This window comes from Thermobia domestica, chromosome 2, assembly GCF_964235325.1.
Source record: "Thermobia domestica chromosome 2, izTheDome1.hap1.1, whole genome shotgun sequence".
NCBI classification, from domain to species: Eukaryota; Metazoa; Arthropoda; class Insecta; order Zygentoma; family Lepismatidae; genus Thermobia; species Thermobia domestica.
In genome coordinates this window covers 323,702,922-323,730,407 of record NC_137455.1, presented here as the reverse complement: position 1 = coordinate 323,730,407, position 27,486 = coordinate 323,702,922, and the positions used below count along the sequence as shown (strand labels likewise).

The following is a 27,486-nucleotide window of genomic DNA, read 5'->3' as shown; positions in this document are numbered from 1 at the left end:
GCCAAAGAATTCACTAGAAATACTAAGAAACAACATTTTATTGAAAAGGCCATATCACACGATTTTTTTAAAAAATAATAATAATAATAATAATGAACATCGGAAGCTAACAAATATAAAGCATGCGCAATGCACAATGAGAAAGGCATGCGCATCGAATAAGTACATATCTCCTTCCTAGTAAATTAAAGTTCGCATGTTAACTTAGCAATCTGCGCGTGAATTAATATGTAATGACAATAAATTCGACCACTTCACTGCAACAGGTCCTTCCTAGATGCTTATTTGTATCTAAAGTGCTTATTATGCTTTCCTAAAAACTGTTATCCTTAATATATAATCCTTATATGTTTTGATTATATGAAGTTTCTGTTTACAGTAAATATTGTGATAAGATGTACATCGTCTGACAAAGGCAAATATAAAAGCCAGAATTAAGGAGATTATATGTTATTTTTGGAGTTTAACGTCCCACGATTATGCATCAAGGCAACGGAAGACGGTGATGATGAAATGAATGATAATAATGGAAGAACAAAAGTGGGAGAAAATGAAAGAATTCACGTCCACGGTGTTTGTCCACCACAAAACTCACTTCGCGAGAGTTGGGATTAAACCAGGGACCGTACGCGCCAGAGGTGAGCGCTCTATCACTGAACAAAGGTAAAGATACAAATGATAATACTTCAAGCATTTATGTGATTTAAACATTCTACTCAAAACGTAAAAAAATTGCATAAGTATCCCCTCTCCTATGTATTTGAATCGTATTACATCAGAAGAAGGATACGAAGTTGAATTTAGACAAACAATAGGATTATAATATCTACTTATAGAAACTATAAAGTACATACTCAGAAGAAATGTGACCTTGTTGCTTTAATATGTGCTTCTTTCCTCCCAGGAAACGTCTTCAGCACCATTTTTATTACTGTGTCACTGGATCTTTAGGAATACCGCGATTTGAATCTTATTTGAATCGCGTAATTTACAAACATTAGTAGCGGGAAAATTTCTTTGACTTTCCTTTACTTCGAAAAAGTACAAAAAAATTACTTTTAAAAAATGTTGCCATTAATTTTACAATTAACACGGAAACACGGTTTAGCAACACTGACGCTTTTGAAAACAGAATACAGAATATGGCTCTACTTCAATGAAAAAAAAAAAAGTTTGTTCGTGTAAATATTATTGTCAGTAATTATTTATACTTTCTCTTTAATTTAATAAGGATGTCAGTTTTCAAGAAAGGTGGTACACCTCTTGTACAGAAACTAGCATGCAGGAACTATACATATTTAAATACTTCCTGTTTTCTTTAACTACTTCCTATGTTTTCTTTAATGAATTATTACTCTAACTCTGACACGAATTTAACATTATTAGAAGGGGGTACGGTGGCTCAGTGGTAGAAAGGTTACCTCTGATGCCTGAAGTCCCTAGTTCGATCCCCGGCCAAGTAAGCTTATGGTGGACAACATCGTGTCCGTTGGTTTTCTCGGGCACTTCCGTTTCCTCCCACAGTCCCATTCCACCGTTCCATCATCTTTTACTTGCCTTAACCATCTGTTTCCCTTAGCCTAAAAAGCATAATCATGGGATGTTAAACTGAAAATACCAGTTTTTTTTTTTTTTTTTTTAAGTAATTTTTACACTTATTAATCATGCAATACTACGACCGCGATTCTTCCTGACAGAGAATGAGTCATTTCTTGTAGCACTGTCTTCCCGTTTCTACTATGTGTGAAACTATCTTATCAGAATGGACCTGCTGAAGACTATACGCTAATGGCCGAAATTACTGGTCCTATATATTAACCTACACGTAGATTAGTGAGCAAACCAGTCTCTGAATCTCTTTCCATGCTGATTAATACGTATTTCGCAAAATAAATATATGTTCATTCCACGTATCACACAAAATAGCTACTTACATTATTAAATAAGTAAAATAAAATAACAAAACGTGATAATGGGTCTCTGTTAATGAGTAAATTCAATAATACAATTTAACAGTTTGTAAAAGAAACAAGTTTTAAAGCTATGGAATGTCATCAGTCGAGTTCATGTAGTGGCATAATAGTTAGACAGAGAGAAACTATAGTATAATCCCTTATACCAACAAAAGGATAGATATTAAAAGTCCAAATTTGTTTATCTAAGTGGTGCGCCATGACGTTTGATATAGCCGCAATATTTCATTGACTTTGTTCCTGTCAACTTTGATAAGCATGTTATTACTCGTTCAACTAAAAAGGTTACCTCTGATATTTACGAACTGGTATCTAATGGTGACGAAAACTACATAGGAATGACGAAGAGAAATATCAATATCAGAATCAAGGAAAATATTAGAAATTTCAAGGCCAAAAATCAAGCATCTCAGGATTATTGAAACACCTAAGTGAATCCAAGCATGACATAAAACATACATAAATTTTGCACAAATTTTCCTCGCAAATGGAAAGAAAACGTTATGACATTTACTGTATCAGGACCAAGGACTTAAAATTCTGATAAAAGTAGGCTAGATAAGTAATAGGACTACATTATTAACTACAATAAAACATGAAAATCCTATAGCTACTCATAGAAGTTGAAGGGCACATAATTATAAGAAAATGGCACATAATTATACTTTATCTTGTGAATCCCACGAAGGCACAAGGTAAGTAATACTTCTTAAGAAGATCATATAGTTATCAATATTGCACCAAAATTTCCGTAGCAGTCGAATTAGTGAACACCTCACAACTTCTATGTAGTTTAATGTCAATGGATATGGAAACAATGTTATTTGATAAACGAAGATGACAATCCTTTATACTCAGTGTATAATGTTCTATAGCCAATGTATCCCACTTCAGAAGCGGACAGGCTTACAAAGTTATTAATATTTTGACTTTACGTGTTAAAGATATCATTTTCCTGCATAGCAGATGATAAACAAACATGGAATAAGTAGTAATTTAATACAATTCCAGAATTTAATCAAATTCATCAAATTGATAGGAATAAAGTCAACGAAACGCCACGGCGCGCCAATCAGGTAAAAGAGCTTCGACTTTTAACATAAAGAATGCGTTGAAATGCATACCTTTAATGTATTGTTAAAAATAGATAGTACGAACCTTACAACCACTCTCTTCCTAATAAGAATATTCAGGCCTTGCTAAGTCATGTTAGGTAGTTTCACATTTCTATTGACCAGGCTAACTGAAGATGAATACGTTGAGTGATAAAAACCTGTTTCGTTTTCCTACCCACGATATGAGAGAAGTGAAGAAGAAAGATTGCGACCACGATGAACGGGTTGAGTATCGTCCTCAAAACACACCAAAAATATGATTATTGAATAAAATTAAATCTCTGAAACTGAAAAATGCATGGATGTGGTGGCAAATTTGTCATGGCTCATCTAAAGATACTTATTTACTTCTACTTCATCGATACAGATTGAAGAAGGAATGGCAACGGCAGTATACTTAAATATAAAGTCGCAAGCAAACCTGCACATGCATCCATTTACGGTTGAATTACCAATCTGAAGAATTTTTCTTTGATATGTAATTCTCTCAATTACTTATTCATTTGCAGTCTTATCCGTTTTTTTTTTTTTTTTTTCTTTTTTAAATAAATACGTATGTAGTGCTGATAAACTTTTCAGGTGCATACAATCTATTCATATTATTGGTAAGTTTATAAAAAAAAAAAAATATATCCGTTTATCGAAGATTTAAATGACACCATCCGTAAAGTACAAGAAAACAAACTTTCAAAGACGAAAGTACTTCACAATGGGTCAATCCATACAAAGTTGTCCACAGCAGGTTGCTCTACCATCTCCGAAAATTATAGAAATTGGAGTGTGATGAACTGTGTGTATGAGAAGGTCAATAACACCATTCACGCTGTCGCATGTATAACTGCTCCTGAACAGTGGCCATCTTTGTTGTCGGTGGATTGCCGTTTTACGCATTTGCAAGCATGTACAAAAATTACAGTTGCTCACAACATACGAATCAGACGACCACGAAACGAAAACGAATGTTTAGAGGAGAGACTGAGGTACACAGAGAATATATACTCTTGCTCCTAAATAAATATGCAGGGTTGCAAACTACTACATGAAATCACCAGAAAAAGTACAGAAAATTGCACTTTTAAAGGGGTTGGAATGACATAAAGAAGGAAGGGTTCATAAGTTTTGTAGTGAATACTATTGCATATAAAGGGTCTGCAGAAATATCCACAGCTATGATACTACTGGCATCGTAGATTTATGTGGGTCCGAAAATTGAAGTTTGTAATTTTGATGGCATTTTTGGGGCGTAATATCTCAGGAGGGCAAAATGCTGAAAATTGATGCTTACGCCGCAAAGTAATTCTGTATATGAATAAACTGTTGCAAAGAAAATCAGGACTGATATTACATGAAGAAAAAAAGTGAGGACATGATAAAAACGCCAAGAAAGTATGTGCGCGATGATGGTTGTAGCCAGGAAATAAATTAAATGTTTGGATATGTTTCATGCTAGATCTCAAAAACTACGCATGATTCAGCAATTAGGCCTGCTTTCGTTTGTGTTGTTGTGCAAAAGCTTGCGAGTGGCGTTTGTTCCGTTTTTCTAGCGCCATAGTCATTGCCACGTCTATATGGGAGAGGGGTTGGCTCCTCCCTTCCACCATGACCCCATCGTCGAACTGGACCATGTTATTAAGGCACTCAATGTATCAACAAAGTGTCATTGAAATCCAATCCTAGTTACGGAAAGTAATGTGTTTACAAAGTTGCGTTATATAGTATAGATAGATGTGTATATATACCGAGCTCCGGTAGCTCTATTGGTAGAGCATTATGTTGCATTCGGGAGGTCCGTATTATATTGCTAGACCGGCCACCCTGACTGGGTTTTTCCTCAGTCCCGCCAGGTGAATGTCGGGATGGTACCTATACTAAAATGATCCTGGCCGCTACTTTCCCCATCCTTTCCCACCTGCATAGGCCATAGATGTCAGTTAGTTTGCCATACATTTCATTCCATTCAATGCTATTAAATATATTATATATATATATATATATTATTTACGCAATTCTAAAACGCACTTTTTGTCATTGTTTTTGCCTACAAAATCACGATGCGTCTTAGATTTGAATTATGCAAATTTAGGTCAAATTAGATGGAGTTAAAAATTGCTAATTCCGTTAGGCACAATTCTGTAAAGAATAAAGAATGTGTGTTGTGTGTGTATTTGGCCATTAAAAGAGGAAAAATTGGAAAAGAGTGATGCTGATGCGGAAACAGATGATGAGCACTAACGTGTCAGTGTTGTTTTAGCAAGTGTGAGTGTAAAAAAGAAGAAAAGAAACAAGTTTAAATAACTGCTGAATAATTATTTGTGTGTGTGTGTACATACTGGTATAATATAATAATATGAAACCGATAATGGATTGCTATAAAACTGACGCAAGCGAGTGTTGTACCGTAATTACTTTAGGGGAGGGGGGGGAGTACCAGCAGATGCACATGAACATACCGTAAATTCCAGCAGTAAGTTTAATGTTTCTTTATTTTCCCCATAACATTATTTGGTTTCCTATTTTATTAATCTTTTTTTTTTCATTCTTTAAAATCAATGCAGTGTAATTTTTTTTTTTTTATTTTCGCCTAGGGTGCGTCTTATATTCGAGCAATTTTTTCCCCCAATTTTGCCTTCAAAAATTGAGGGTGCGTCTTGCATTCGCGTAAATACGGTATGTATTGAATTGCATATATATTGAATTTCTATAAGTGTCGGAGATGGTCAAGCAACCACTTTCACTATCTTTGGACCACTTCAGATGGATTGACCCCAATGCGACGCCAAGGAAAAACGAAAACATCACAACTATCACGTAAACAAGAATTTGACTCACTTCTCGTCATTGATGTTTTCCTTTTCACAGTCACTAACTGCCTGGTTCACCTTCTTATATATAACCTACACTATCAAATTACCTACAATATTGCAACAAGGCAAATGAAAATTATAATGCATTGCAGTATATCAAGTATCATTTTAGGGCATTTATTTTGCATATAATCCAGCTGAAAAAGCCAACTTTTGTTTTAAACTCTGTCTCATCTATCAGTGGAACTTCACGAAATACGATATATTTTCTTAGCCTCTTTCGGACATTTATAACATACCTACATATTAATTTTTTCACAACAAATATATTTTAAATTGAAGAACAGACTTGTATGATTAAAGTTATTGTGAATTATTTTAAATGTTTCTAATTTTTAGATGTTGTATTTGAATCTCTGAACCTGACTGAGATGTAGAATGTTTTTGTGCATTCCTTAACTTGCCGGGATATTTTGTTTTATTTTATATTTATTTTGTTAGAATGTTCATTTGACAAAAATTTTGCTTTAGTCTAACTGAACATCTGGTAGTATAGACAAATTACATTTGAATCAGACTTTTAAGTTATACAGTCGAAAATAAAGGTAAGGTCGAAAATTTTCCGACCGCTACATTTCAATTGATCAAATAACTGGAAAAAATTCACCAATTCGAACAGCGTTTTCAGTAATTTATACAAAATTACGTTGTTTTTGTGTCAAGAAAACTTACTCCAAATTGGTCAGCTTATCCAAAAATCTGCTGGTAAAGAATAATCTAAAAGTGAGGACGCACTATTTCTTTCTACTATACAATTGCAATTATCGCATGCCTGAAATGCCCTTCAATTTCCAGTAGCATATTCTACGCACAAATATAACAATTTTCCTACGAAGCGTGCAGCATTACCAAAAACAAAAGAATAAACTACACGATTTTGAATGATAGGGTTCATGGAATAAGAGGTCAAAACACACAAATCTACACATCACAATTAAAAATATACGTACTACCAGCTTGTACAATTTCAGTATGATTTTATTTTAACCTTTTCTGCAATATACAACGAATACCTAAGCTAAGAAAACTTGGCGGCAACTTCTCCCGTATTTACGTCTTTTCCTACAGACAATCCTCGAGTTACGTAAATTTGACACACTCACAACAGCAATTTTTGATCCAAAAGGCACTTACATCTGAGGTAAAAAGTGCAATTAAATTTCTAAAATTTTATATTACGAGTCATTTAATGAGTGAGGAATAAACTAATTTTGCAAATAACTATTATTCAACTGTTATTGATTTGTTACTTTTTCCACGTTCTATACCCTACTTATAAAGCATATTATATGTAATTGAGTTTTTGCATTGCAGTGTTATGAAACTGCATATTTTCGATTTTTTCCATACATGTTTGTGACAAATCTTATGTTATGGTGAAAATTCACCTGAGGTAAATTTCGACATACTCAAAGGTCACTGGAACGATCAATTTATGTGTTTAAGTCGAGAAGGTCAATTTATGTATTTAGCTGTAGATTTCCCTCGTGGCTATATGGTTAGCATATCGCCTCCTGCGCGGAAGATCAAGGTTCGATTCACGGTGGAAGCTAATGTGGTTTAGATCCTATGTTAAGTTGTAGGTTCATATCTCCCACAGCCTCAGTGCTGAATGGAACTCCAAATCAACCAACAAAAGCTGTGAAATATACAATGGTATGTTCTCATCTTAATCAACGATAGTTTTTGTTAAAATAAAAACGTATTTTAAACTTTGACACACATTCTTATTAATTCGTCTTTACGTATTGAAGATAAATTGAAAACTACAGGGTGAGGCAAAAAGATGTTAACATAAAATGGGTGTTACTTTTGTTTTTGCATTCCAGATTAAACCATAGCGTGCCGATATTTCATTGTGGAACGAAGAAAAATAGCTGCCTGGATGGAAGTTTTTCAAAGAAACATTCACGGCCTGGACCAGAAGGGATGCACCTTAGCGCCTGACAATTGGAAGAATCTACGAGAAGTTTCTGAGGACGGAGTCCGTTCAAGATGATTGCAAGGGAAACAGTGGTAAAAAGAGATCTGTCCGAACTAAAAGGAATAACATCCTCGTCGAGGGAGCGATGGTAGCCAGGCCTACAAGGTCCTCGCGCAGACTTTCTCTAGAGACTAACATTTCTCAAAGATCAGTGGTTAGAATTTTACACCGTAATTTACGAATGAAGCCATACCACTTGCAGATTGTGCAGCATCTCACAAACGTGGACAAGCAAGCACGTGCGAATCTGCACAAATTATCTTGGAAATGGTCATGAAGAATGCTGCGCAAATTATCATGGAGCCGGACACAGCACCATTAAACATCAACGGTCGTGTGAACAAACACAATTGTGACATCTGGGCGACCGAGCACCCGTAAGAAGTTTGCAAGGATATGCAGGATTCCCTCAAGGTGAACGTTTGGTGTGCGGTGAGCAAATTTGGAGTGATTGGATCCTTCTTTTTTGAAGAAGAGGCCGTCAGGGGAGAGAATTACCTTGTCATGCTCCGCACGTTCATGGAGGAGAACGCGCCACTTGCCATTCTCCAGCGAGGGTACTTTCAGCAAGACGATGCCCCTACCCATTACAGTCAGATGGTTCGGGATTACCTGAACACGCTCGGTAAATGTTGGATTAGTAGAGGTGGTCCTCTCCCATGGCCAACACGTTCCCTTAACCTGACGCCATGTGATTTTTGGTTGTGGGGCGTGGTTAAGGATCGTATGTATGCCAGCAAACCTAGCAAACTGGATGACCTGAAGCACCGCATCACTCAGGTCGTTGCTACTATCCCTGCCCAAATGGCCCAGGGGGTCATACAATCAACGATGGTCAGACTCCATAAGTGCACTGAGCGAGATGGGTGCCAAATTGAAATCCTGTAACCAAATCCTTGCCTTGTAATTTCACACGAGTAAACCCCTATTTAAAGTTAACATCTTTTTGCCTCACTGTATAAACGCGAAACTTCAAAACCAGACAATTTCCAATACACTTACCGCATTTTAAGCATATGGTGCTAATGACTAAACTCGAACAGGACATGACTACAATTTCTCATGATAAGACTCTTTTAAATGAAAGTATGTATTTACCTCTGTATTCTCGTATGCCGCTGGCTTTTTCTTGTAGATCTTGGCAATTTGTGCTCCTGTAAATCTTTCATATGCTCTCGATCCTGTAATTTCAGCCAATTTCTGTAAAGAGTAAAATTTCTTACAGATAAACAATCCTACCATATTTTCTTTTTAAAATTTGTAATCCTAGGTTATCCAATTTCTAAGGCATTAATCTGTCTCAAATTTCAAAATAACGTTATTCAGAAAATGCACACCAATAAGGAATTGCAAAAAAATGTAACATTATCCAAGCGTTGATTCAATTATAATTTACAATAACTGTTTATGTAACCAAGAATACTCTGAGTATATCTCAATAAGAATAGTCGTTTTCAGAAAGATTCTAACTCATTGCTGAACTTATAATAACGACATTGGATCAAAGTGTGAATTAATAATCTTAGTAAGTCACTGGGGGAAGAGGAGATTTACAAATTATGTAGAAATTTGTACGAATTACGAAATACGATATTATTTCTATACCGAAAGGGCTAATTTAGTTAATTCCGATCAATTAATTAATAATCAAATTATTACCATTTTTTTTACAAGACAAATTTCTGTTTATATCGTTTTAAGTTTACATTCAAAACATTTACAATCAGTAAACATTTACTATTTTTGTTTCTATGTATAGTGACGATTTTTACAAGCGATAGTAGCACCACCCAGAGCGGAGTGAATATCACCGATCATATAGATACATTGGACTTCAGTTTATCCATGACAGGTGTGGTGAACGTTCGTATTGGAGAATGCCAAATCAACTCTAGTGGGAAGGCTACATAATGGTGTTTTCCAATTCCCTTCCCTCCCCCCTTCCCCAAAAAAAGTGTTCATATGATAATTATAATGTGTTGGGAAAATGGATTCACTGTATCGAAGAACGGAATGACAAATGTTAGAAAGGTGAGGAGTGGGGCGATTCCTGTAACTAAGACAGATATAAGATAATTTCCATCCTGCTACAAGCTGTACAACAATTATTACTCCGAAAGTGTTGACTCCCGTCACAAGACCAGGTACACAGAGAGGTATTGCAAACTGTGTTGAAATATCCCTCTGAAGACAATTCACCGTTTCCAAGGAGTTTGGGGAAACGCAGAAAGGGATATGTTTAGAAAGTTTTGTCACAACACATTGCAGAACTCCGCACCTGGTCGACGGTTCCCGAGAAAAATCTAGCGAGCGACAGATGAAATATGTCGTCACACTGGACGATGCATGTGTATTCCTCAAACAACTAACAGGTCGCATGTGGTATTAAAGAGTTCGAAAGATGGTACCGTGAATATTGGCAAAATTTTGACAAGGGATTTATGATTGTTGCTGTTACAATGGGAAGTTAACGCTGTGTAGAAAGAAAAAAAAATCCAAACTTCCAATCATTAACAGAAAAACGTCCTGACACCAATTTATCGCCATGACATTCCTCGTCTATGTGCGACAAAGACAAATCAGAAATGGCCGCATTAAGATAAAGTATTCAGCCATCCTCTCATCGGACGCTCCTCTCCCTTCAGCAGACAGAAGAAACTGGTATTCGTGTCATTCCTTTCACTCACATTCCAGTAAAATCTCCAGATGCCTTGCCGATGGACTTTTTACTACGCTTTCGATCCCTTCACATAGGCCTTCCTACTGTAGCGGCCTATGGAAAGTCTGCAAAGAGGAGTGTTTGCGACTGAACATGTACACATTGCGTGTAAGCGTCTTCCAATGAAAACTTCGATGCCGGACGATAGCCCGAATGCAGACGCACCAAACAGATCATCGGTGGTGAGAGTTATGGGACTTACTGAGGTAGGTGCATCACAAAATTGTCACTATAGATCGGAAACCAAGTTTTAAACTTTCAAATTGTATTATTCTGCAGAAGTCAACTATGGAGCATGCACTATAAAAGCAATGAAACTTAAATGAATGTTGTCATTACACTGATGGAAGAATTTAAGAACGGTCCATGTACATCGCCCGAGTCAATTTAAATTCGCACAACATGTGTACCTGTCGAGGGATGCTGATACTAGTTTGAAGATTCCAGTACATCGGTTACAAGACCGGTTGGTAGTAGTGAATGTAAAAGACATGCTGCTGGCAATTTCAAGATTGTCAACAGGGCAGGTGTAGCTGTGTGTGAATCACCATCTATGTCTGCAATGACAGGAAGACGCCAGTGAACGCTTATTATTCAATTAAGTGAGCCCGAGTGTGGTCGTATACTGGGCCTGTGAGATGCCTGGTGATTGTTCCAAAGAGTTACCGCTCCCGTGGGTTGATGTGTCAGTAGTTCATTGATGATGTACAAGATGGACGGCAGAAGTTTCATACAATAGACACTCCCCTTCCCATGTCCCCGCGAAGCACCAGGGAGCGTTGAAGGGTCATTCGGTCCGCCTCAATTAACAGGATGGCAACCGCCAGTACAACCAGAACCACCATGACTCTTACATGAGAACAAGAACACTAAACAATCGACTGTAGGGAGCAGTTTATTTTCCTGAAATCCTTTCCCACGATCACCTTTAACATCTGCTCATCACCGATAAAGTCTTCGTTGGTATTGGGAGAGAGAACAGTGACCAGGCTAATGGACAATGGCAGTAGTATTCAACGATAAGAGTAGTTTGTCCCGAACACAGTGACGACTGTATACGTACAGTATACGTCCAGAATGTTCGCACTTGTCATGTACAATTCACACCTGGCATTCTAGTACGGGAAGGCGGGGCGAAACTACACATTCCGCTCGTCTATAGTCTTCATTCAGTGAAGCACTTTTGGCGCCGTACATTCATGACAATGTCAATCTTCTTCTCCCAACTTATCTGGACACTCTGCAGAACCCTACTTTCCAGCACGATAGCGGATGCAACCCAGCGTGCCCTACTCGGTAGACACCTTCTACCTTAGCACTGTACATTTCTGACAACTACTATCGCCAAACTACGTCATGATCCACAGCGAGTGCGGAATACTACCGTTGCAATTCAGTGTGCTCTACTCGGTAGATGCCTTCTACCCTAGCATGATAGGTCTCTGACAACTCCCATTGCCCATCTACGTCAAGGTCTACAGCGAGTGTAGAATACCATACCCCAGACCGATTTTTAACATTGTACATCCGGTTACTTGTGCAAACATGTGTCTGTGTGATCATTCAGAGTGGTTGAACTTGCTAATAATACGTAAATTCAAAAACTGTTACTGCACAGGGATGAGCGAAATATATCGCAGATAATTCATTATATAATAAATCTGTCAACAGAGGTGAGTGGTGAATACTGAAATACAAAAATGTGTTCCTTACGTTCTTTAACTATGTATACATCTTATCTAATATTAAGAACCTACTAAGATAAAATTGTCTAAAATAAAGATAAATTCTGTAATTCAACCAACAAATAAATAACACAAACCAAATTACAACTACAAAACAAAATTAGCAAACCTTTGGAACAAGCTTTAGTTCAATCAGTGAAGAGTATGATTAGTAAATATCGAACAATCACGGAAAATTAATACTATAGTGAGTTAAAAGAAGTTAAGATACTTAAGATTATAATTTTACACAGAAAACTTCAAACCAATTACTTCGAACAGAATACACGGTAGTTAAATACTGGAGTTCTAAAGATGTAAGCTATAGAAATTAGGGGCATTCCTTTCGAATTGAAGTAAAACTAGTATAAGTATGAAGATTCTACCAGTATACTTTAACTACACAAATATACACTCAATGTCAAATTATATTTAATATACTGCAGTATGACCATGAAAAAAGGAATGTTAACTGCTTATTTAATTTTTAAATATCTTTTGAACTCTAACATACAAGTATTCGAATGCACATTTGAATTCGAGAAAGCCATTTTGACTACAGTAATTACTTATTTTAAATTATTTTTAAAGTTGAGTCCAACCCTACATACACGCGAAGAGCTATACTTTGGACTCTTCTTACACTGCATACTTATTTCTGTTGTATATATGTCCCTCCGCACACATTTTAGCCATAACACATACATATATTAGTGTGACCAGGGGCAGCTCTGTAATCTAGTCATAAAGTCAGTGCCATCCCAATTAACAGAAAAATATTAATTAATAAATATAATTATGGGCATTTATTCCTATGTGAGAATGAGGAGCGACCAAACAAAAAATGTATTTACTTTAATATGGAATCTGCAACTTGACTGGTGTCCAAAGAGATCTGGCAACATAGCATAAGTCACGGTGCTTGCTGTTACCATCTATTCACGTGTTCTCGCTTGGCACTTCCTCGCGTTAGCCTGCCCCTGAGAACCTCTCTTTAAACGCTTGCTGTTACGTACAAGATAATCATACTTTTAACGTGACGAAAAAAAATGCTTTCTACCTCTCCTTGCGACCGGTGGGCGGAAGGGGAGAGAAGGTGGATGGAAGGATGAAACCATTTTAGTTCTGTACTGGTTTTGCGCGCTCCACATGATGAAAGTGGGCGTAGGAGGAAAGACTTACTAGTCGATGGGGAAAAAGAATGAATCATATCGTTTCAAAGGCGAAATAACTTGGTGGTAGATTTTCAACGAAGGACTGTTTATCTTACAAAGCTCATCTATAAAGTATTACAAAGAATAAATAAAATACTTTCTTAATACATTTAAGGCTTCGGAATTTGATAACAGCTGATGAATGTTAACTTTTCTTTTTTTCACGCATTTAGAGAAAGATTGCATATTCTTGAACTATATTTAAAACCAATTTACCTATGAAATGTGAAAGCAAGCATGTGAAGCTACAGATAAATATGTAAGTAGCATTGTAATTCAAACAAGTAATTATAAAACATTACTAAGCATAGAATACTCAATTGTCAAGTCATATAGGGTAGGTTTAAGGCAGAGAATACTTACGGGGGATTCGGTAAATTCAATCCTCACTAGATTTGAGAAATTTCACGCATATTTTGGAGCTTTCTCATAGATATGTAGTCAGCAAACAAGTCTTTCGCATGAGATACCAAGGTTCGATTCCCCTGAGCACGTGTGATTCCGATTCAACAATAAATAGTACGTCTATTCTCAGTGTTGAAATGAATGGTCGAATAAATTATAATCTGCTTTACGAACGACCGAAATTAAGAAAAAAAAAAACCTTAAATTTCAATGTATCATGAAAATATTAGCGTGTGTCTATTTAAAAGTTACTAAATGTTATTAATAAAGGAGAAATGAGGGTAGTCACGTTTCATTATTACTTAGTTTTTCTATCCGTTTCATGAAAGTTTTATTTTTCTTTAGTCTGATATTTTTCATATATGTTTTTGATTTTTATTCTGGGGCCAAATGTTTTAGTCGCCGGGCAAGTTAATTTGGTGAACCTTCCATTCTCGTCGATCACGTTGGCCCCACGCTGACTCCTCCGGTAAGGGCATACCTACAGGATTGAGGAAAGTAGCGTTAGTTCTCCTCATAAACTCATAAACGCTCAGTTAAATAAATAAAAGATATGTTCCACTCTGTGAAGCATATTTTGGGCAATTAGCAGATGCTATGTACTAGTAGCCGAGATGAATTGATCTTGACTAGGCTTTGTATCGGACACTCTCCTCTCCTGCTGTGTAGCGCTGACCCTTCGTATTGTGAAAATTATCGTCCCACAAAGTATTCGGCACAATCTTTATAGAATACACAGAATACACACACCTCAGATTCAGTGAACGTATTCTCACTTTTATTCGTGAGGCTGGAGTAGTTAACGTGCTTTTGAGGTTTTTCTTTTTAGATTTTTCCTGCCGTGTTACTATAAAGATAACCAAGAAAGTTCTGTCGCTTTTTAACGCACCACCTTCGAACATCGACATGTCACCTAAGACGTGCCTAGATCATCAAAAATAGTCCCCATCAACATCGACGACCTTCCGCCAACGTTCTGGAAGGCCATGGACTCCATCACGATAGAACTTGGTGGGCCATGAAGCGAAGAAGGTAACAAGAGCATTTCGCACCTCTACTAGGGATCTGAACTGGCGTCCTCTAGGGTGATTGTCCAAGAAATGGAACAGGTGATAATCGGACGGTTTCAATGTCCGGGAAGAATAGCGGATGCAATAGTGTTTCCCATACAAGGCGTATAATGGTGTCCCGGGTTATCCTAGCCACGTGAGGCTTAGCGCTGTCCTGGACCCATTTGCGATTCAGATGTGCTGGTTCCAGAGTTTTGAGTTTTTCTTGAACACAGCTCAACTGCTGACAGTACACAGTTGCATTGATGCTCTGACCAGCTGGTAGCAGTTTCCGATGCACGATGCCGCGAGCAGTCTACCAAATACACAGGAAGACCTTCTTCTGGTGCAGTGCTGGTTTCGGCTGTTTTGCAACCGGTTCATAGGACGCTAACCAATGATAACGGTGCCGTGGAGCTTTGTGCAGAACCCATTTCTCATCATATGTCAACACACTGTCCAGAAATGGCTCCTTACTCAGACGAGACAGCAAAGAAACACAGATCTGTTCGCGTTGTCTTCTGACCCTCTGGCCCGAAGTCAAATCATGTGGGACCCATCGGCCCAACTTGTAATGCTTCCCGAGTTGATGGAAGTGCTGCCGAATGGTTTCTCTACTCACATGAATTGTAGTCCGTTCCTCAAATGTCTAGCCACTGTTCGCCTCAACTGCTGCATGAAGACCATTTTGTACATGTGTTGGTCTTGCGGCACATGGCGCGTCTTCGAGTGTTTCGTCACCGTCCTTAAACATGTTAAACCATCGCTGTACTTTCCGCGTAGTCACGGCACTCACCAAAGGCCTGGCATATCTTGCGCCCTGCTGCAGCGGCGTTTGACTCCAGTTTGAACTCGTACAGCATACATGCCCTTATGACGCTCTGTGGAGGTCCCATGTTCAGTCTATCTTTACGTACGTTCACGGTGTAACTGAACTACCAGAACCAGGAAGTATGTTGGATATACCCACACCAACAACTGACCTTCGTCTTATCCCCATTCGCATTCAACTGACGGTGTGAGGGCCAATTGAACACAGACCTCCACAAAAAGCGACAGAACTTTCTTGGTTACCTTTATATTATTGCTATTTTTGAGTTCTTTTCTAGTTATATGTATATTTCATATTTTGTTATGCATTCTTTTAGCCTTTTCGTGACTTCTGTTTTTATCATAGCTTTTTTTGGTTTCTTTACTTTATAGATTTTTTTTTCTATTTTTTAATACGCAGGGTAAGTGTGCCATTAGCCTCATCGTTACAGGAACAAATTGCCTCGCTGCTGATGTCCCATTGAACTATAAAAACCAATTAATCAGCCTGCAATGCTGACAATCTAATTTATAAAACTAGTACTGGTGTACACATATCACGAGAAATGCTTATTTAAACTGAACTGCATGTTTACAAAATATATTATTTCACTTAAACTTTGAAATATTACGAGAAGATTTTGCAAAAAAATACTTTTCAATCGCTCCTAAAAAGTACTTTTTAAATATTTAATTTCATATGCACAACTCCAGGTCATAATTTGTGTAATTAGTAGACACTGCCAAATATTGATAAGGACTGAGCAAGAAAACCATTAGTAAATCTTATCTAGAATGGTCCTAAGACTTTGCTATTGACATTTTTAATACTGAGTGTGTTCAAGGATCAGATATTCCACATCGGACATACCTAGTTAGTTAAATTTATTTAGTTTGAAGAGTTACCTTTCATTATATGGGACATTAACAACACCCTGTGCCACTGAAAGGTCTTCCATTTAAATTCAAAGAATGTGTTTTAAACGCAACTGTCTATAGGTTTACCAGTAAGGTGGTAATTTCAAAAATAGAAGAGAATGCATTCTTCAAGATTAAATTATTTTAATCCCCGAACAACAAGGATATTTCTTCCCTAGTATGTTATAAACACTTACACTTTAATTTTGCTCTTTGGTTTATGTTAATTTGTAATAAAATTAAAAAAACAAACAAAGAAGAGGTGTTAACTACTGACATTTCAATGCATATCTACAATTCACACAACCCAAAATACAGAAAATGCATTTCCTGCAATTCGGTTAAACATTCTTGCATTTAAGGATAGGGAATGAGAGAAAAGAAATTCCAAGGCAGCAAAGTACGTCGTGCTTTCGAAAATACATTACAGGCAAACATGGTAGCGCACATCTAATGAAAAAATTAACGTAGTCTTATAGATACCAATTTTTATCGCTGAAAAGTACTCTTCTAACCTCCGCTCCTCCTACATGGTCTTCTAACTGACGACACTCCTCCGAGGTACTTGAGTCCATCCAAATAGGAGAATTTTGTACACTGAAACATCCGAGTAGCTGCTCGTGAAGGAAACGATCTGGATCCAATGAATTGAGGATTTTTCTGGAGCCTTTCATCCAATACACAGAACCATGTTGCTGGAATTAGATTTGAAAGAAAAATTAGTAAAGAAAAAATTAGGAAAACTGCCTTAAAATTAGACAGAAAATAAAATAAATATTGGTAAATGGAAACATTTCCTCATTATCTTTTACTTTATCATTACATTTGTAAATAAACACAGAATTTAATTCTACGTGTTCGCTTCTGTACAATTCAAAAACACAAATGACTCACTGGATATTCTGCTTCTAGCAAAGGTTTCCAATATATATGAAGCATTTATTCATGGATAAATCTGAAAGTAAGTTGTGTAACTGTTTAGTTTCTGTGCCTTTTTATAGCATTAAATAGTTTATCGAATATCAAAATATGTTATGCTTGTTATTTACAGTGTACATGCCTCGTTACTTATCTATTGGGTAAGTACATAAAAGCAGCTCAAGTCAGCAGCTTAGAGTAAATACAACGAAAACGAAAGTAAAAACAAAAGGCGAAGTACATTAAATCGACATCACAGATATTGAAAATGACCAATTTGTCTCTGGAGCTAGAATCGGTATGAGCAAATGAACAGCTAATGTAAAGTTGCTGTCTATATTTTTTTATCAGTTGAGTCGAAACTGGCTGCCCTGTATTATGCAAAATGAAGAAGTCAACAAAGGAAAGAGTGACGATTGTGGAAGAGTACGTACGAATGGGTTCGATTAAAAATGTTTGAGAACAAGTTTCTGGATAAAGATCAACTGGCAACGAAGAGATACATTGAAAGTGGCACACTAACTGGTCTGTGCCGCACACTCCGCATCAAATAACCCTATAACTTATAAACTGACGCACAATTATAAATATTCATGTGCAGAATTTCATAAAGAGCTTTCAAGTTCAGAAATTTTCAATGCGTACCTCAGCAAGTAAATGTTTATTTTTACAAATGTTTATCTTGTTCAAGAGAGTGTTAAAACTAAGAACTCCCACTCTTGCGTACACTCCTGATTTGGACACGCCGTGATATATATATCTATCATTTAACAAATGTTGAAATTTTCAATAGAATCTCCTAACTTCCTCAACGGCGTTTTCTTAAAGCAGTCAATGCTTTACGAAAACGCTGAGGAAGTTGGGAGGTTCCACTGAAACTTTTAAGCATTTATTGAACGATAGATGGATACCAAGGTTAGTCTAAAAAACCCTATATAATTCGCATGCTGAATACTGAGAACATTCACTGAAAGCAAACGCCAAGTCCGAAGAAGTCAACATGTAAATTTATGCACTATCAGGTGTGTGACTAAAAAACTTCTGAAGAAAAGATTCCATCAGTTCTCATACTAGAGTCCATTGAGAACATTAGCAAATGATGATGTAGAGACTGCTGAAATCGACGTGGAAATTGGCACAACAAACACATGTCAAGAATGAATACATGTCAATGTATGTTTAAGAGTTAAGATTCGAAGCTATATTTGTGTGACGGATGTTCAACAATTACGATGAGAACAGAACACCAAAGAAGTATATTACTGAACAATACTGTCGCGAGTCTGTTAAAACCATTTCAGTACATAATGGTGAGGAAGTGGTGATGCATAGTACCTACCCTTTAGCTACATAAATTCACACAGACGCACAAGATTTGAATATCACCTGCTTGTAAGCAAATTCTTATACCATGACACAAAATCTGTTTGGTGTGCTGCCAGAGAAGTGAGTACGTGTAATTATATTATTTTGACTATAGGGTCTATCTGAACATTAAAAAAAAAAAAAAAAAAAAAAAACTTCTAATTCAACTCACTAAGAGAAGAGACCAGCTGCTTCTTCCACGCCAATACGGGGTATACCAAACTTTCCTAGTATTTCCGCAACAAGTCCATAAGTTCTTCTTTGAAGAACAATTAGCAAAATGATGTGGATGCTATTTTCTCCTGATCTTTCAAATTATTGTTTGAAGATACTTCAAAAGCCACAGAGTACGAAATAAATTCGCATACAATACCGACCCTGAATGAAAAAAACTATGCAGTAATGTCTTCATTGAGTAAGAGATTGGGATTGGATGTGTTATGCTGCAAAGATCTTTTGGAACCCATCAAAGATCATAACGAGCCTGTCACAAAAGACTAGTATATAGAAAACATGAAAACACAATGACAAAAGCACAAAGGTAAAATCAGTAAAACCTTCTCTTACACAACAAGGATAAAGAAACGTCCAAGTTAGTATGAAAGATAAAAGAAACGTCAAATATATATCAGGGACTTGTTAGTAGAACTGGAAACGAACTCATTTAGAGAATGTCCTCATCGATGTCAATATCTTACACCACATATACTGAAGCCTAACTATATAGATACGCACAACTATGGCTTAATGTAGCACGGAAGCACTTTCAACTAGTCGGACACAAAAACCAGTTTTCGAAAATTTTCAAAAATCCGGTTTCGGTTTTCTCCAAAAACTGGTTCGGTTTTTCCACAGAAACCGGTTTCGGTTTTCTTCAAAACCGGTTCTGGTTTTCTCCAAAGTTTGTTGTATTTCTGACCAGAATAGTGTTTCGTTGTTATCCGGAAACCGTTTTCGTTTCCACAGAAATAGTTTTGTGTTTTCCAAAAGTTTTCACCAAAACCGGTTTTGGAGAAAACCGAAACCGTTTCTTGGAGAAAACCCGAACCGGTTTTTGAAAAAACGAAATGTTTTTTCGGATTTTGTTTTTTCTAGAAACCAGTTTACAGTTTTTTTTTTATAAAAACCGGTTTTGTCCATCCCTACTTTCAACATCATCTGTCATAGTTGTTGGTGGGTGGCAAGTCTTACACGAAAGCAACGTAGACGTTAAAAAAGATGAGTTGTTTTTGGTTAAAAGAAATATTATTCAGGATGCTGTCAACAAATGTAAGCATTGATCTTGTTATTACAGGGTGTCCACTCTCAAAGCGTTTTGAAATTCCCGGTTTTCCCGGCTCTACTAGATAAATTCCCGGTTATAAGGGTACTAAAAGACGAATATTTTCCGAAAGAGGCGGAAGGATTATTATTTAGTTCCCACCCGAACAATATAAAATTATGCTATCGAAATAAATTATATTTTCTTACCTATTTTCATTACTTACCGATAAGTGCACTGATTTTTTCTTCTAGAAGAGCAACTTCTTTTTTTGCCTCAGCAATTACCTTTGCCTTTTTAGCTTCCAATTCCAGTCTTTCTCGCGTTACACGTTTTCTCTCTTTTCTTTTTTTCCCTTTTCACTCAAATCCTTCGCCTTTTTCTTCAAATGCTCAGTATACCGAGCATGTGTATTTCTGGCCGCATGTGTCATATCTTTGCTGATTTTAATTGACTCCAATCCACCTAATGCACTCACACCATCATACACTTGTCTCATGGCAATAAGGCTCTCCTCTTTGATTCTCAAAAATGCATCCAGAATTCACAGAAAATCCTCTCTCTACTGATGCATTTCCATGTGACAGTATCAAAATACATTGCATAAAATCATTGAGTTCTCGTACACTGTCCTCACTGAATACGCTAAGAAGTTCAACATAAAATGCACCTTCTCCTTTCTTTTAAACGTTTTGTAGTGATTAATAGATTCAGGTGACGAAAATACCTTCTGACATTGTCCCATAATTTTATCTGCTTTGCTTGCCATAAACCATCGTTTAGCTAGCATTTCCTCCAATGATAATGTCAAACGCTTCTCCGCTAGTGTCAGGTTGTGACCAATAAGCACAGGATTGAGACACGAAATAGCTCGAGTAAGTTTGTATTTCAATGGTTACCTATCCATTATTTTACTAATCATCGCTGCGATAGCTTCTCTGTACGTTCGTTGCAGTGTTAGCTTGTCTAGATCCGTTATTTCCTTGATTCCACGCATGGCATCCCTAGTTGCAAAGCCTATGTCCACATCTTTAGCAGGAAGAAGATTGTTTGGATCTGATATATCTAATTTTTTGAACAGATGCACCTGCTTTATTAAGAACATCACCCTTCACTATTTTTTCCATTAATCTTTGTACTAGAGAAGTGAGCTCTTCATGCAAAAAGGGTCCCATGGGTTGGTCTGTTTGAAATTCAGTCAGAAATGGTTCCACCATTGAAGCAATGGTTGTGAAAAATGATAATTTTGGTGCTAGCATTTTGTCGTGCAATTTTTTTCTCTACATTTGAGAACGTTGTCGAGCTAGGTATTTTCTTGTTCTTCTTGACACACGCAATATATTTTCTTTAAAAATGAGGTAACATCATTAATAAGGCTCGAGATGCAACGTCACTGTTTTCTACCCATCTAACAGCACAAAACTTCTTTGGGAAAATATCAGATTCAGTGTAATAAGTGTAGTCCGACCTTCGTGCTGGCGAGTCTTTGAATAAATAATACAAAACACGTAAAAACCCCACTAAGTCCCAATCTGTCTTCTGCATGTCGGTTTTGCACGCCCCATTAACTACATGAAGACCGCAACTACCAATGCTTAACAACACTGGACTTTCCGGCGTATATTGTAGTTCAAGTTGCAAATTTGACAATAGTTTAAAATTGAAACTTGGCCCACCCATAGACACCTGAATGAATTTCTTTAAAACGTCCGAAGATACCTTTTCACTGATACCTTTTAACAAATCTGACGCTGTTGAGTGTCCGAGAAAAACAGATGTAAAGTATCTTGTTGTAACAAAACATTTGTTTGGATCCCAAAATCGTACATGTAAATCCATTTGTTGCCTCTGAGAAACTATATTCAATGATTCGTCGAAACAGATGACAACGTAGGTGGAGTCTTTTAATAACCTCTGAAGCTCTCGCTCGAAATAGGGTGCTAATCCAAACACTACTGTGTACCCCACTTCAGTTCGATGAAATTGCATTTTTTCCGCAATATCACTGTCAGAAAACATCAATTTAAATGTTGATGCACAACGCTCAGCTTCTCGGAGAGACATATGGTTCATCACAATTTGTAAACACAAAAGCACCTCAGCTTTACTAACTGAATCTGCTATTAGGTAACGCTTAATAGTCGGTTTAGAAGTAGAATGAATATTGCCTGACTGACAAGAAAAAGATGTGTCATTTTCAGTCGTAGATGCAGGAGTTGACACATGACAATGATCGGTGGATGAACTTTGATGACTATTAGTTTTGGACGACTTCTTAAACGCAACATGAGTTAATCCATTCACAACGCAAATGAAAGTCCTCCAGCTGATTTTTCCACTGTATTAGGCAATAAAAAAATAAGAAACCATAATAATATCTCGGCATATGACGGCTTGATAGGGGGCCAAAATTTCTTACCAAAAAAATGTTTTTTTTTAAAAAAAAATCCCTAATTTTGGTTAGATAAGGTCAGTTTCGGTTAGGTTGGGTTAGGTCAGGTCTGGTTAGGTTAGATTTGTTTCGTTATTTATGTTTGTACTTACTATCACGGTTTGTATAGATTGGCCCACAAGAATTTGTGCAAGAAACTTCAATATTTCGCTTTCATTTCCATATAAGTACGTATAAAATTCAGAATTGACATTTCACACCCGATGCAGTAGCTCTCAACATTAGCTTTCCGTAACATGAACTCATTTCTCCTATAAACATTCTGTTCTTTCCGTAGTTTTGACCCCCATCTGTTCAACATAAGCCTAATATCTTAACAGGTGGAAACAGAGGCGAGATATTAAACTTAAGAATGGCCTTACATGCGCACAACGTTGATTGCCATGTACTTAATATTCGATTGTATCGGATTTGTTGAGGTTGGCCCTTGTACTCTATCGGTGAAGAAAACAACGCACTTATTTTCATGAACGTAGGTTAGCCCTACAGGGCAAGTTTATGCGTGGGAACATGTCATATAGCAAAACGTAATGATTATGTCAATTTAAGTTCAAACCTGTAACGAATAACGCAAATTTCATTAATATCGATGATGCGTATCTTTTTGACTCCACACCCAAATACAAAAGGAAACAAAACCTGACTGTACCCAACCTGTGCATCCGGTGAGAAGGGGAACAATAATTGGTCCAGCATGTGCTATACTATGAATTTCACAATTTTCTTATGTACATAGTTCAATGTACACTCATGTCCAAAATGATTGTCGCATATCTATAACTGTCTTCGTGTAAGAATATAATTTGATAATGATTTTCCAGGGTACTTTTAATACTAATACAATGTGTATAATCGACAAATGTATATTTGTGGTAAATTTCATACGAAAAGAATTATAAATACGAAAATTAGAGTGAGTAAAACAAAATGTTGCTAAATGGACAAGAAAGTTTTATTTTCGTTTTATTGTTCTTATTTACTGCTCTTTTAACATGAAATTTGCCACATACATGTCTTTGCCCATTATACACATACGAACATTATAAGAAATACCGGGTGAATTCGTTATCAAATTATATATCTAAACAACACATTTATAGACATGCGACAATAATTTTGGATATGAGTGTACATTATCCTTTACAAGTAGCACTATCCTCCCTTATCTATTCTTTTATGGGCTACTCGCAGCATCAAGAAGCACTTACACGCACTGCAATCCTCATTTGTTTTTAGTTCATTGCTTACCCACTGGGAAGTGCTAATGTTGTTTATAGTGGCTGCTTCCGAAAACAAGCTCATTTCCTTCACACCGTTCCGTTCCGTTATCCTCACTTGCTTACGCCGTACTTTTGCGTATCCGAATTGGATGCGATAATAATGCACCATTATGCATTAAATTTACACGTACTGCGTCACTAACATAAGCCTAACGTAAAAATATTACATTAAAGTGGATTATTGCCGGGATCGAGGTGACGATTGCTCATCAGACGCAATCCCAAACTCGCTCAGTTTCATACATGTTCATGAACAATTAATTTATTTTTTGTGGAGTGAAATCACTGTAACAAAGAGCCTTTCTACTGTTATTCCATACTGTTAAGAGAATAATGACCATCAAGACGTAATATGCTCCCTTGTACTTATTGTGCTGATGTTACCACGCGTGATAAAAAAGATGGACTAATGACTTTCTTACTGACTATTTTGTCTTTTTTAGTCACTTCGTGATGCAGAAGTAACTTTTGCCTAATCCAGAAAATTAATGCTCCCTTTATTTTGGCATTCCGCGCCTGAAAACTTCTTTCGTTTTACATATTTGCTCACATCCGTACATTTGAAGTATTTTTAAAACCAGTTTTAAAGATACTCAATAAACTTGTACGCCATCAATAGATGTTTTATGAGGACCAGTCCTACAATCTCCTGATGCCGCTTAAATGTCAGATAAGAACGCGATGATAAGTGATCACAATATTAATATATTATGTAAAATGAGAACTACTGCCGCAACATCTTGCTAAAAGTTTTAAATTACTCGCAATAGACTTGTATACCAAGAAATATTCCCTCAGGGCAAGCCCTACAATTTCCTGAAGTCTCTTAATCGTCAGATAAGATAATGGAATGATACAACTTATCACAGTACTAGCGTGTTATTTTACGTAAAATAATAACTACTGCAGCAACATCTTGCTAACTTATCTGGTGGTTAAAGATATCAGGAGATTGTAGAACCAGACCTATTACTAAACAAGCAAACATAACTGCCAAAAAGACAATCTCATTCCCGCCATTTACTATTCGCATTCATCTTTACATTGCTATTCATTTTAAACAAAAATAATAATAAAGAATATATCAAAGAAACAATTCGTGCTACTTAAAGTTGAATTATAGTTAAATAATTATCCGTATTTTTCTTCTTAAAAGACTAAGGCCAAAACAAAAGACCACACACATGATTGTTGACTACAACACAGCACTCTTTCAGGTTTCAAACAACCCCCTTTGACGCATCACTACTCTATTCTTTTTTCTAAATACAAAACTAACACGGTGGATAAGGGAACCACAACGTAGGGTTAAAGCGAGCGCCTGTTTCACCGTCGTCACGTTCTTGCGATTCACCATTGATGCTGAATTCGGACGCCCCAAACAGTGGATACCAACAGGATGACGCTGGATCCGACCCAACGGATCATGAATTCAGAAGCACCGAATGACTTATCGATAGAAAACAATTGAGCTACGCCTTGCGTTTTTATCTTTTGGCCTTTTTCGGCTATTATCGTTGTGTTTCCCGGTTCTTTGGAGAAATTCACGACCTATTCCCGGTTTTCTCCCGGTTCATGAAATTCCCGGCTATTTCCCGGTTTATTCCGGTGGGTGGACACCCTGTATTAAGTTACTATTAGAGTAATAACTAATTATGAATAATACGTAAATACGATTGGATTAAGATGATAATTAGAAATTATATTAATATGACCATATTATTGTTAGGATTAGGATTGGGAATTAGATTTCTGGGCTTTCGGCATCTATAGTCATTTTAGCCCGTCATGATGACGTCCTTCGGCAATCATACTACCCTGGGAATTAGGGAAGAAAGGAAAAGGAAACGAAGGAAGCGGCCTGGGATCATCAGGTTGGGTACCATCCCGGCATATGCCTGGTGTGAATGAAGAAAACCCAGGACAAAATCACTCAGGATGGCTGGCCTGAAAAAGCTTCTATACTATTTCGACCGAGTGTACCCATCGGAAATCGACCCCGGAGCAGCACGCACCCTAATTTATATAGAACAGTATGTCGGAAAAATGAGTTATTTCTGTATTGTAGCTTTTTTTACGAGCAGTAGGGATTGACTAAAATTTAAAATTAACCGGAAAACTTCCTATTCCTACAGAAATTAAGTAGTCTACATTACAACAAAAGCTACGATTGTAAGTACCAGTAACCTAAAGTCGTACAGTTTCGTACTCCGTTGTGGCCAAATAATTACCACGTGCAGTACCGGGTACGAAAGCCGATGGAAGCAAAAAGCTCAGATAAAAATCCGGATAATAGTTTTGATTCCACTAACTAGTAGGTCCTGTCATATAGCCTAACTGCTAAGAAAGACGTTATTATATCCATTCCATCAACACGTGTCATTTTTTTGTCTATCCTTCCTCGTCTCTCTGGCAAGGAATGATCTACACCGCTTTATATGTAATTTTAGAATACTTTCTTCTCACACCAACTTGTTTCTCCTTATTTTAACTGCAACAGTGGTACGATACCGAATATTTCTTACGTGTTAAATTCGTTAAAATGGATAAATATATATGCAGCAATGCATACAGCATTTTTATGTAGCAAAGTTTATTAAATTCTTGATTGACACGGGTGCTGAATTTCTCATAATGGGCAGTAACCGTAAGAAGCTATTTTTTTAAGAAGTCTGCATGGAAAGTTTAGTTTAAAGAATGCAGATGGTTCTCAAATTCAGTTAATGGGCAGAACTTGGACGAACGTCAGGAGATGGAGATTGCCTATAATAGTGATGAAAAATAGAATAATCCATTGATTGGGAGATCATGGTTAGATGAGATGAACAATAATTGGAGGGAATACATATCGCAATTTCGACAAGCAAAACAGCGATAGCTATGGATGCACAACATTACACACACAAAGTATGAAGTCGATCTGCTAGTCTGCTGGTGACTGCTAATCTGCTGGCAGGAAGAATAATTTCGAAGAAAGAAAGAAAGAAAAAAAAGAAATTAAAAAAAAAGGTACAAAGGTAAAAATAAATAAATGAATATTCTGTAAACGGAACAGGAAGGCCAGGAGTGTAACTGTGATAAGTACTGACAGAGTATAGTACCGTTTTTAAAAATGACTTACAACGCCCCGTGTATGTATGTCCAATACGTATACAAATTAAGACTGATCCACTACCAATTTTTTTTTTAGAAAAGCAACGACATCCTATATGTGTTAGCGTCAGCGGAACTGGATAAATTATGTAAGCAAGGCATAATGGAGAAGGTAGAATACTCGAATTGGGCGATACCACTAGTGGTAGTTAAGAAGAAAGATGTCAGTTTATGTACCGAATTTAAAAAACAATCAATGTAATCACAGAAAAGGTGAGTTATCCCTTATCAAAGATAGACAAGTTACTGAACAAAACTAAAGATGCTCAGTAATTTGTATTG

At 36.8% G+C, this 27,486-nt stretch overlaps 1 protein-coding gene across 1 annotated transcript in view; it reads right to left on the bottom strand.

Moving 5' to 3' along the window:
• Window positions 1-27,486, bottom strand: part of LOC145678672 (xylulose kinase) — a 106,856-nt gene that overhangs the window by 38,899 nt on the left and 40,471 nt on the right. The window contains exons 4-5 of the mRNA XM_081749064.1: window positions 17,291-17,470; window positions 9,035-9,136 (exon numbers count right to left, since the gene is read on the bottom strand). Of these exons, the coding sequence (XP_081605190.1) occupies window positions 9,035-9,136; window positions 17,291-17,470 (282 nt within the window). The remainder of the gene's footprint in view (window positions 1-9,034; window positions 9,137-17,290; window positions 17,471-27,486) is intronic.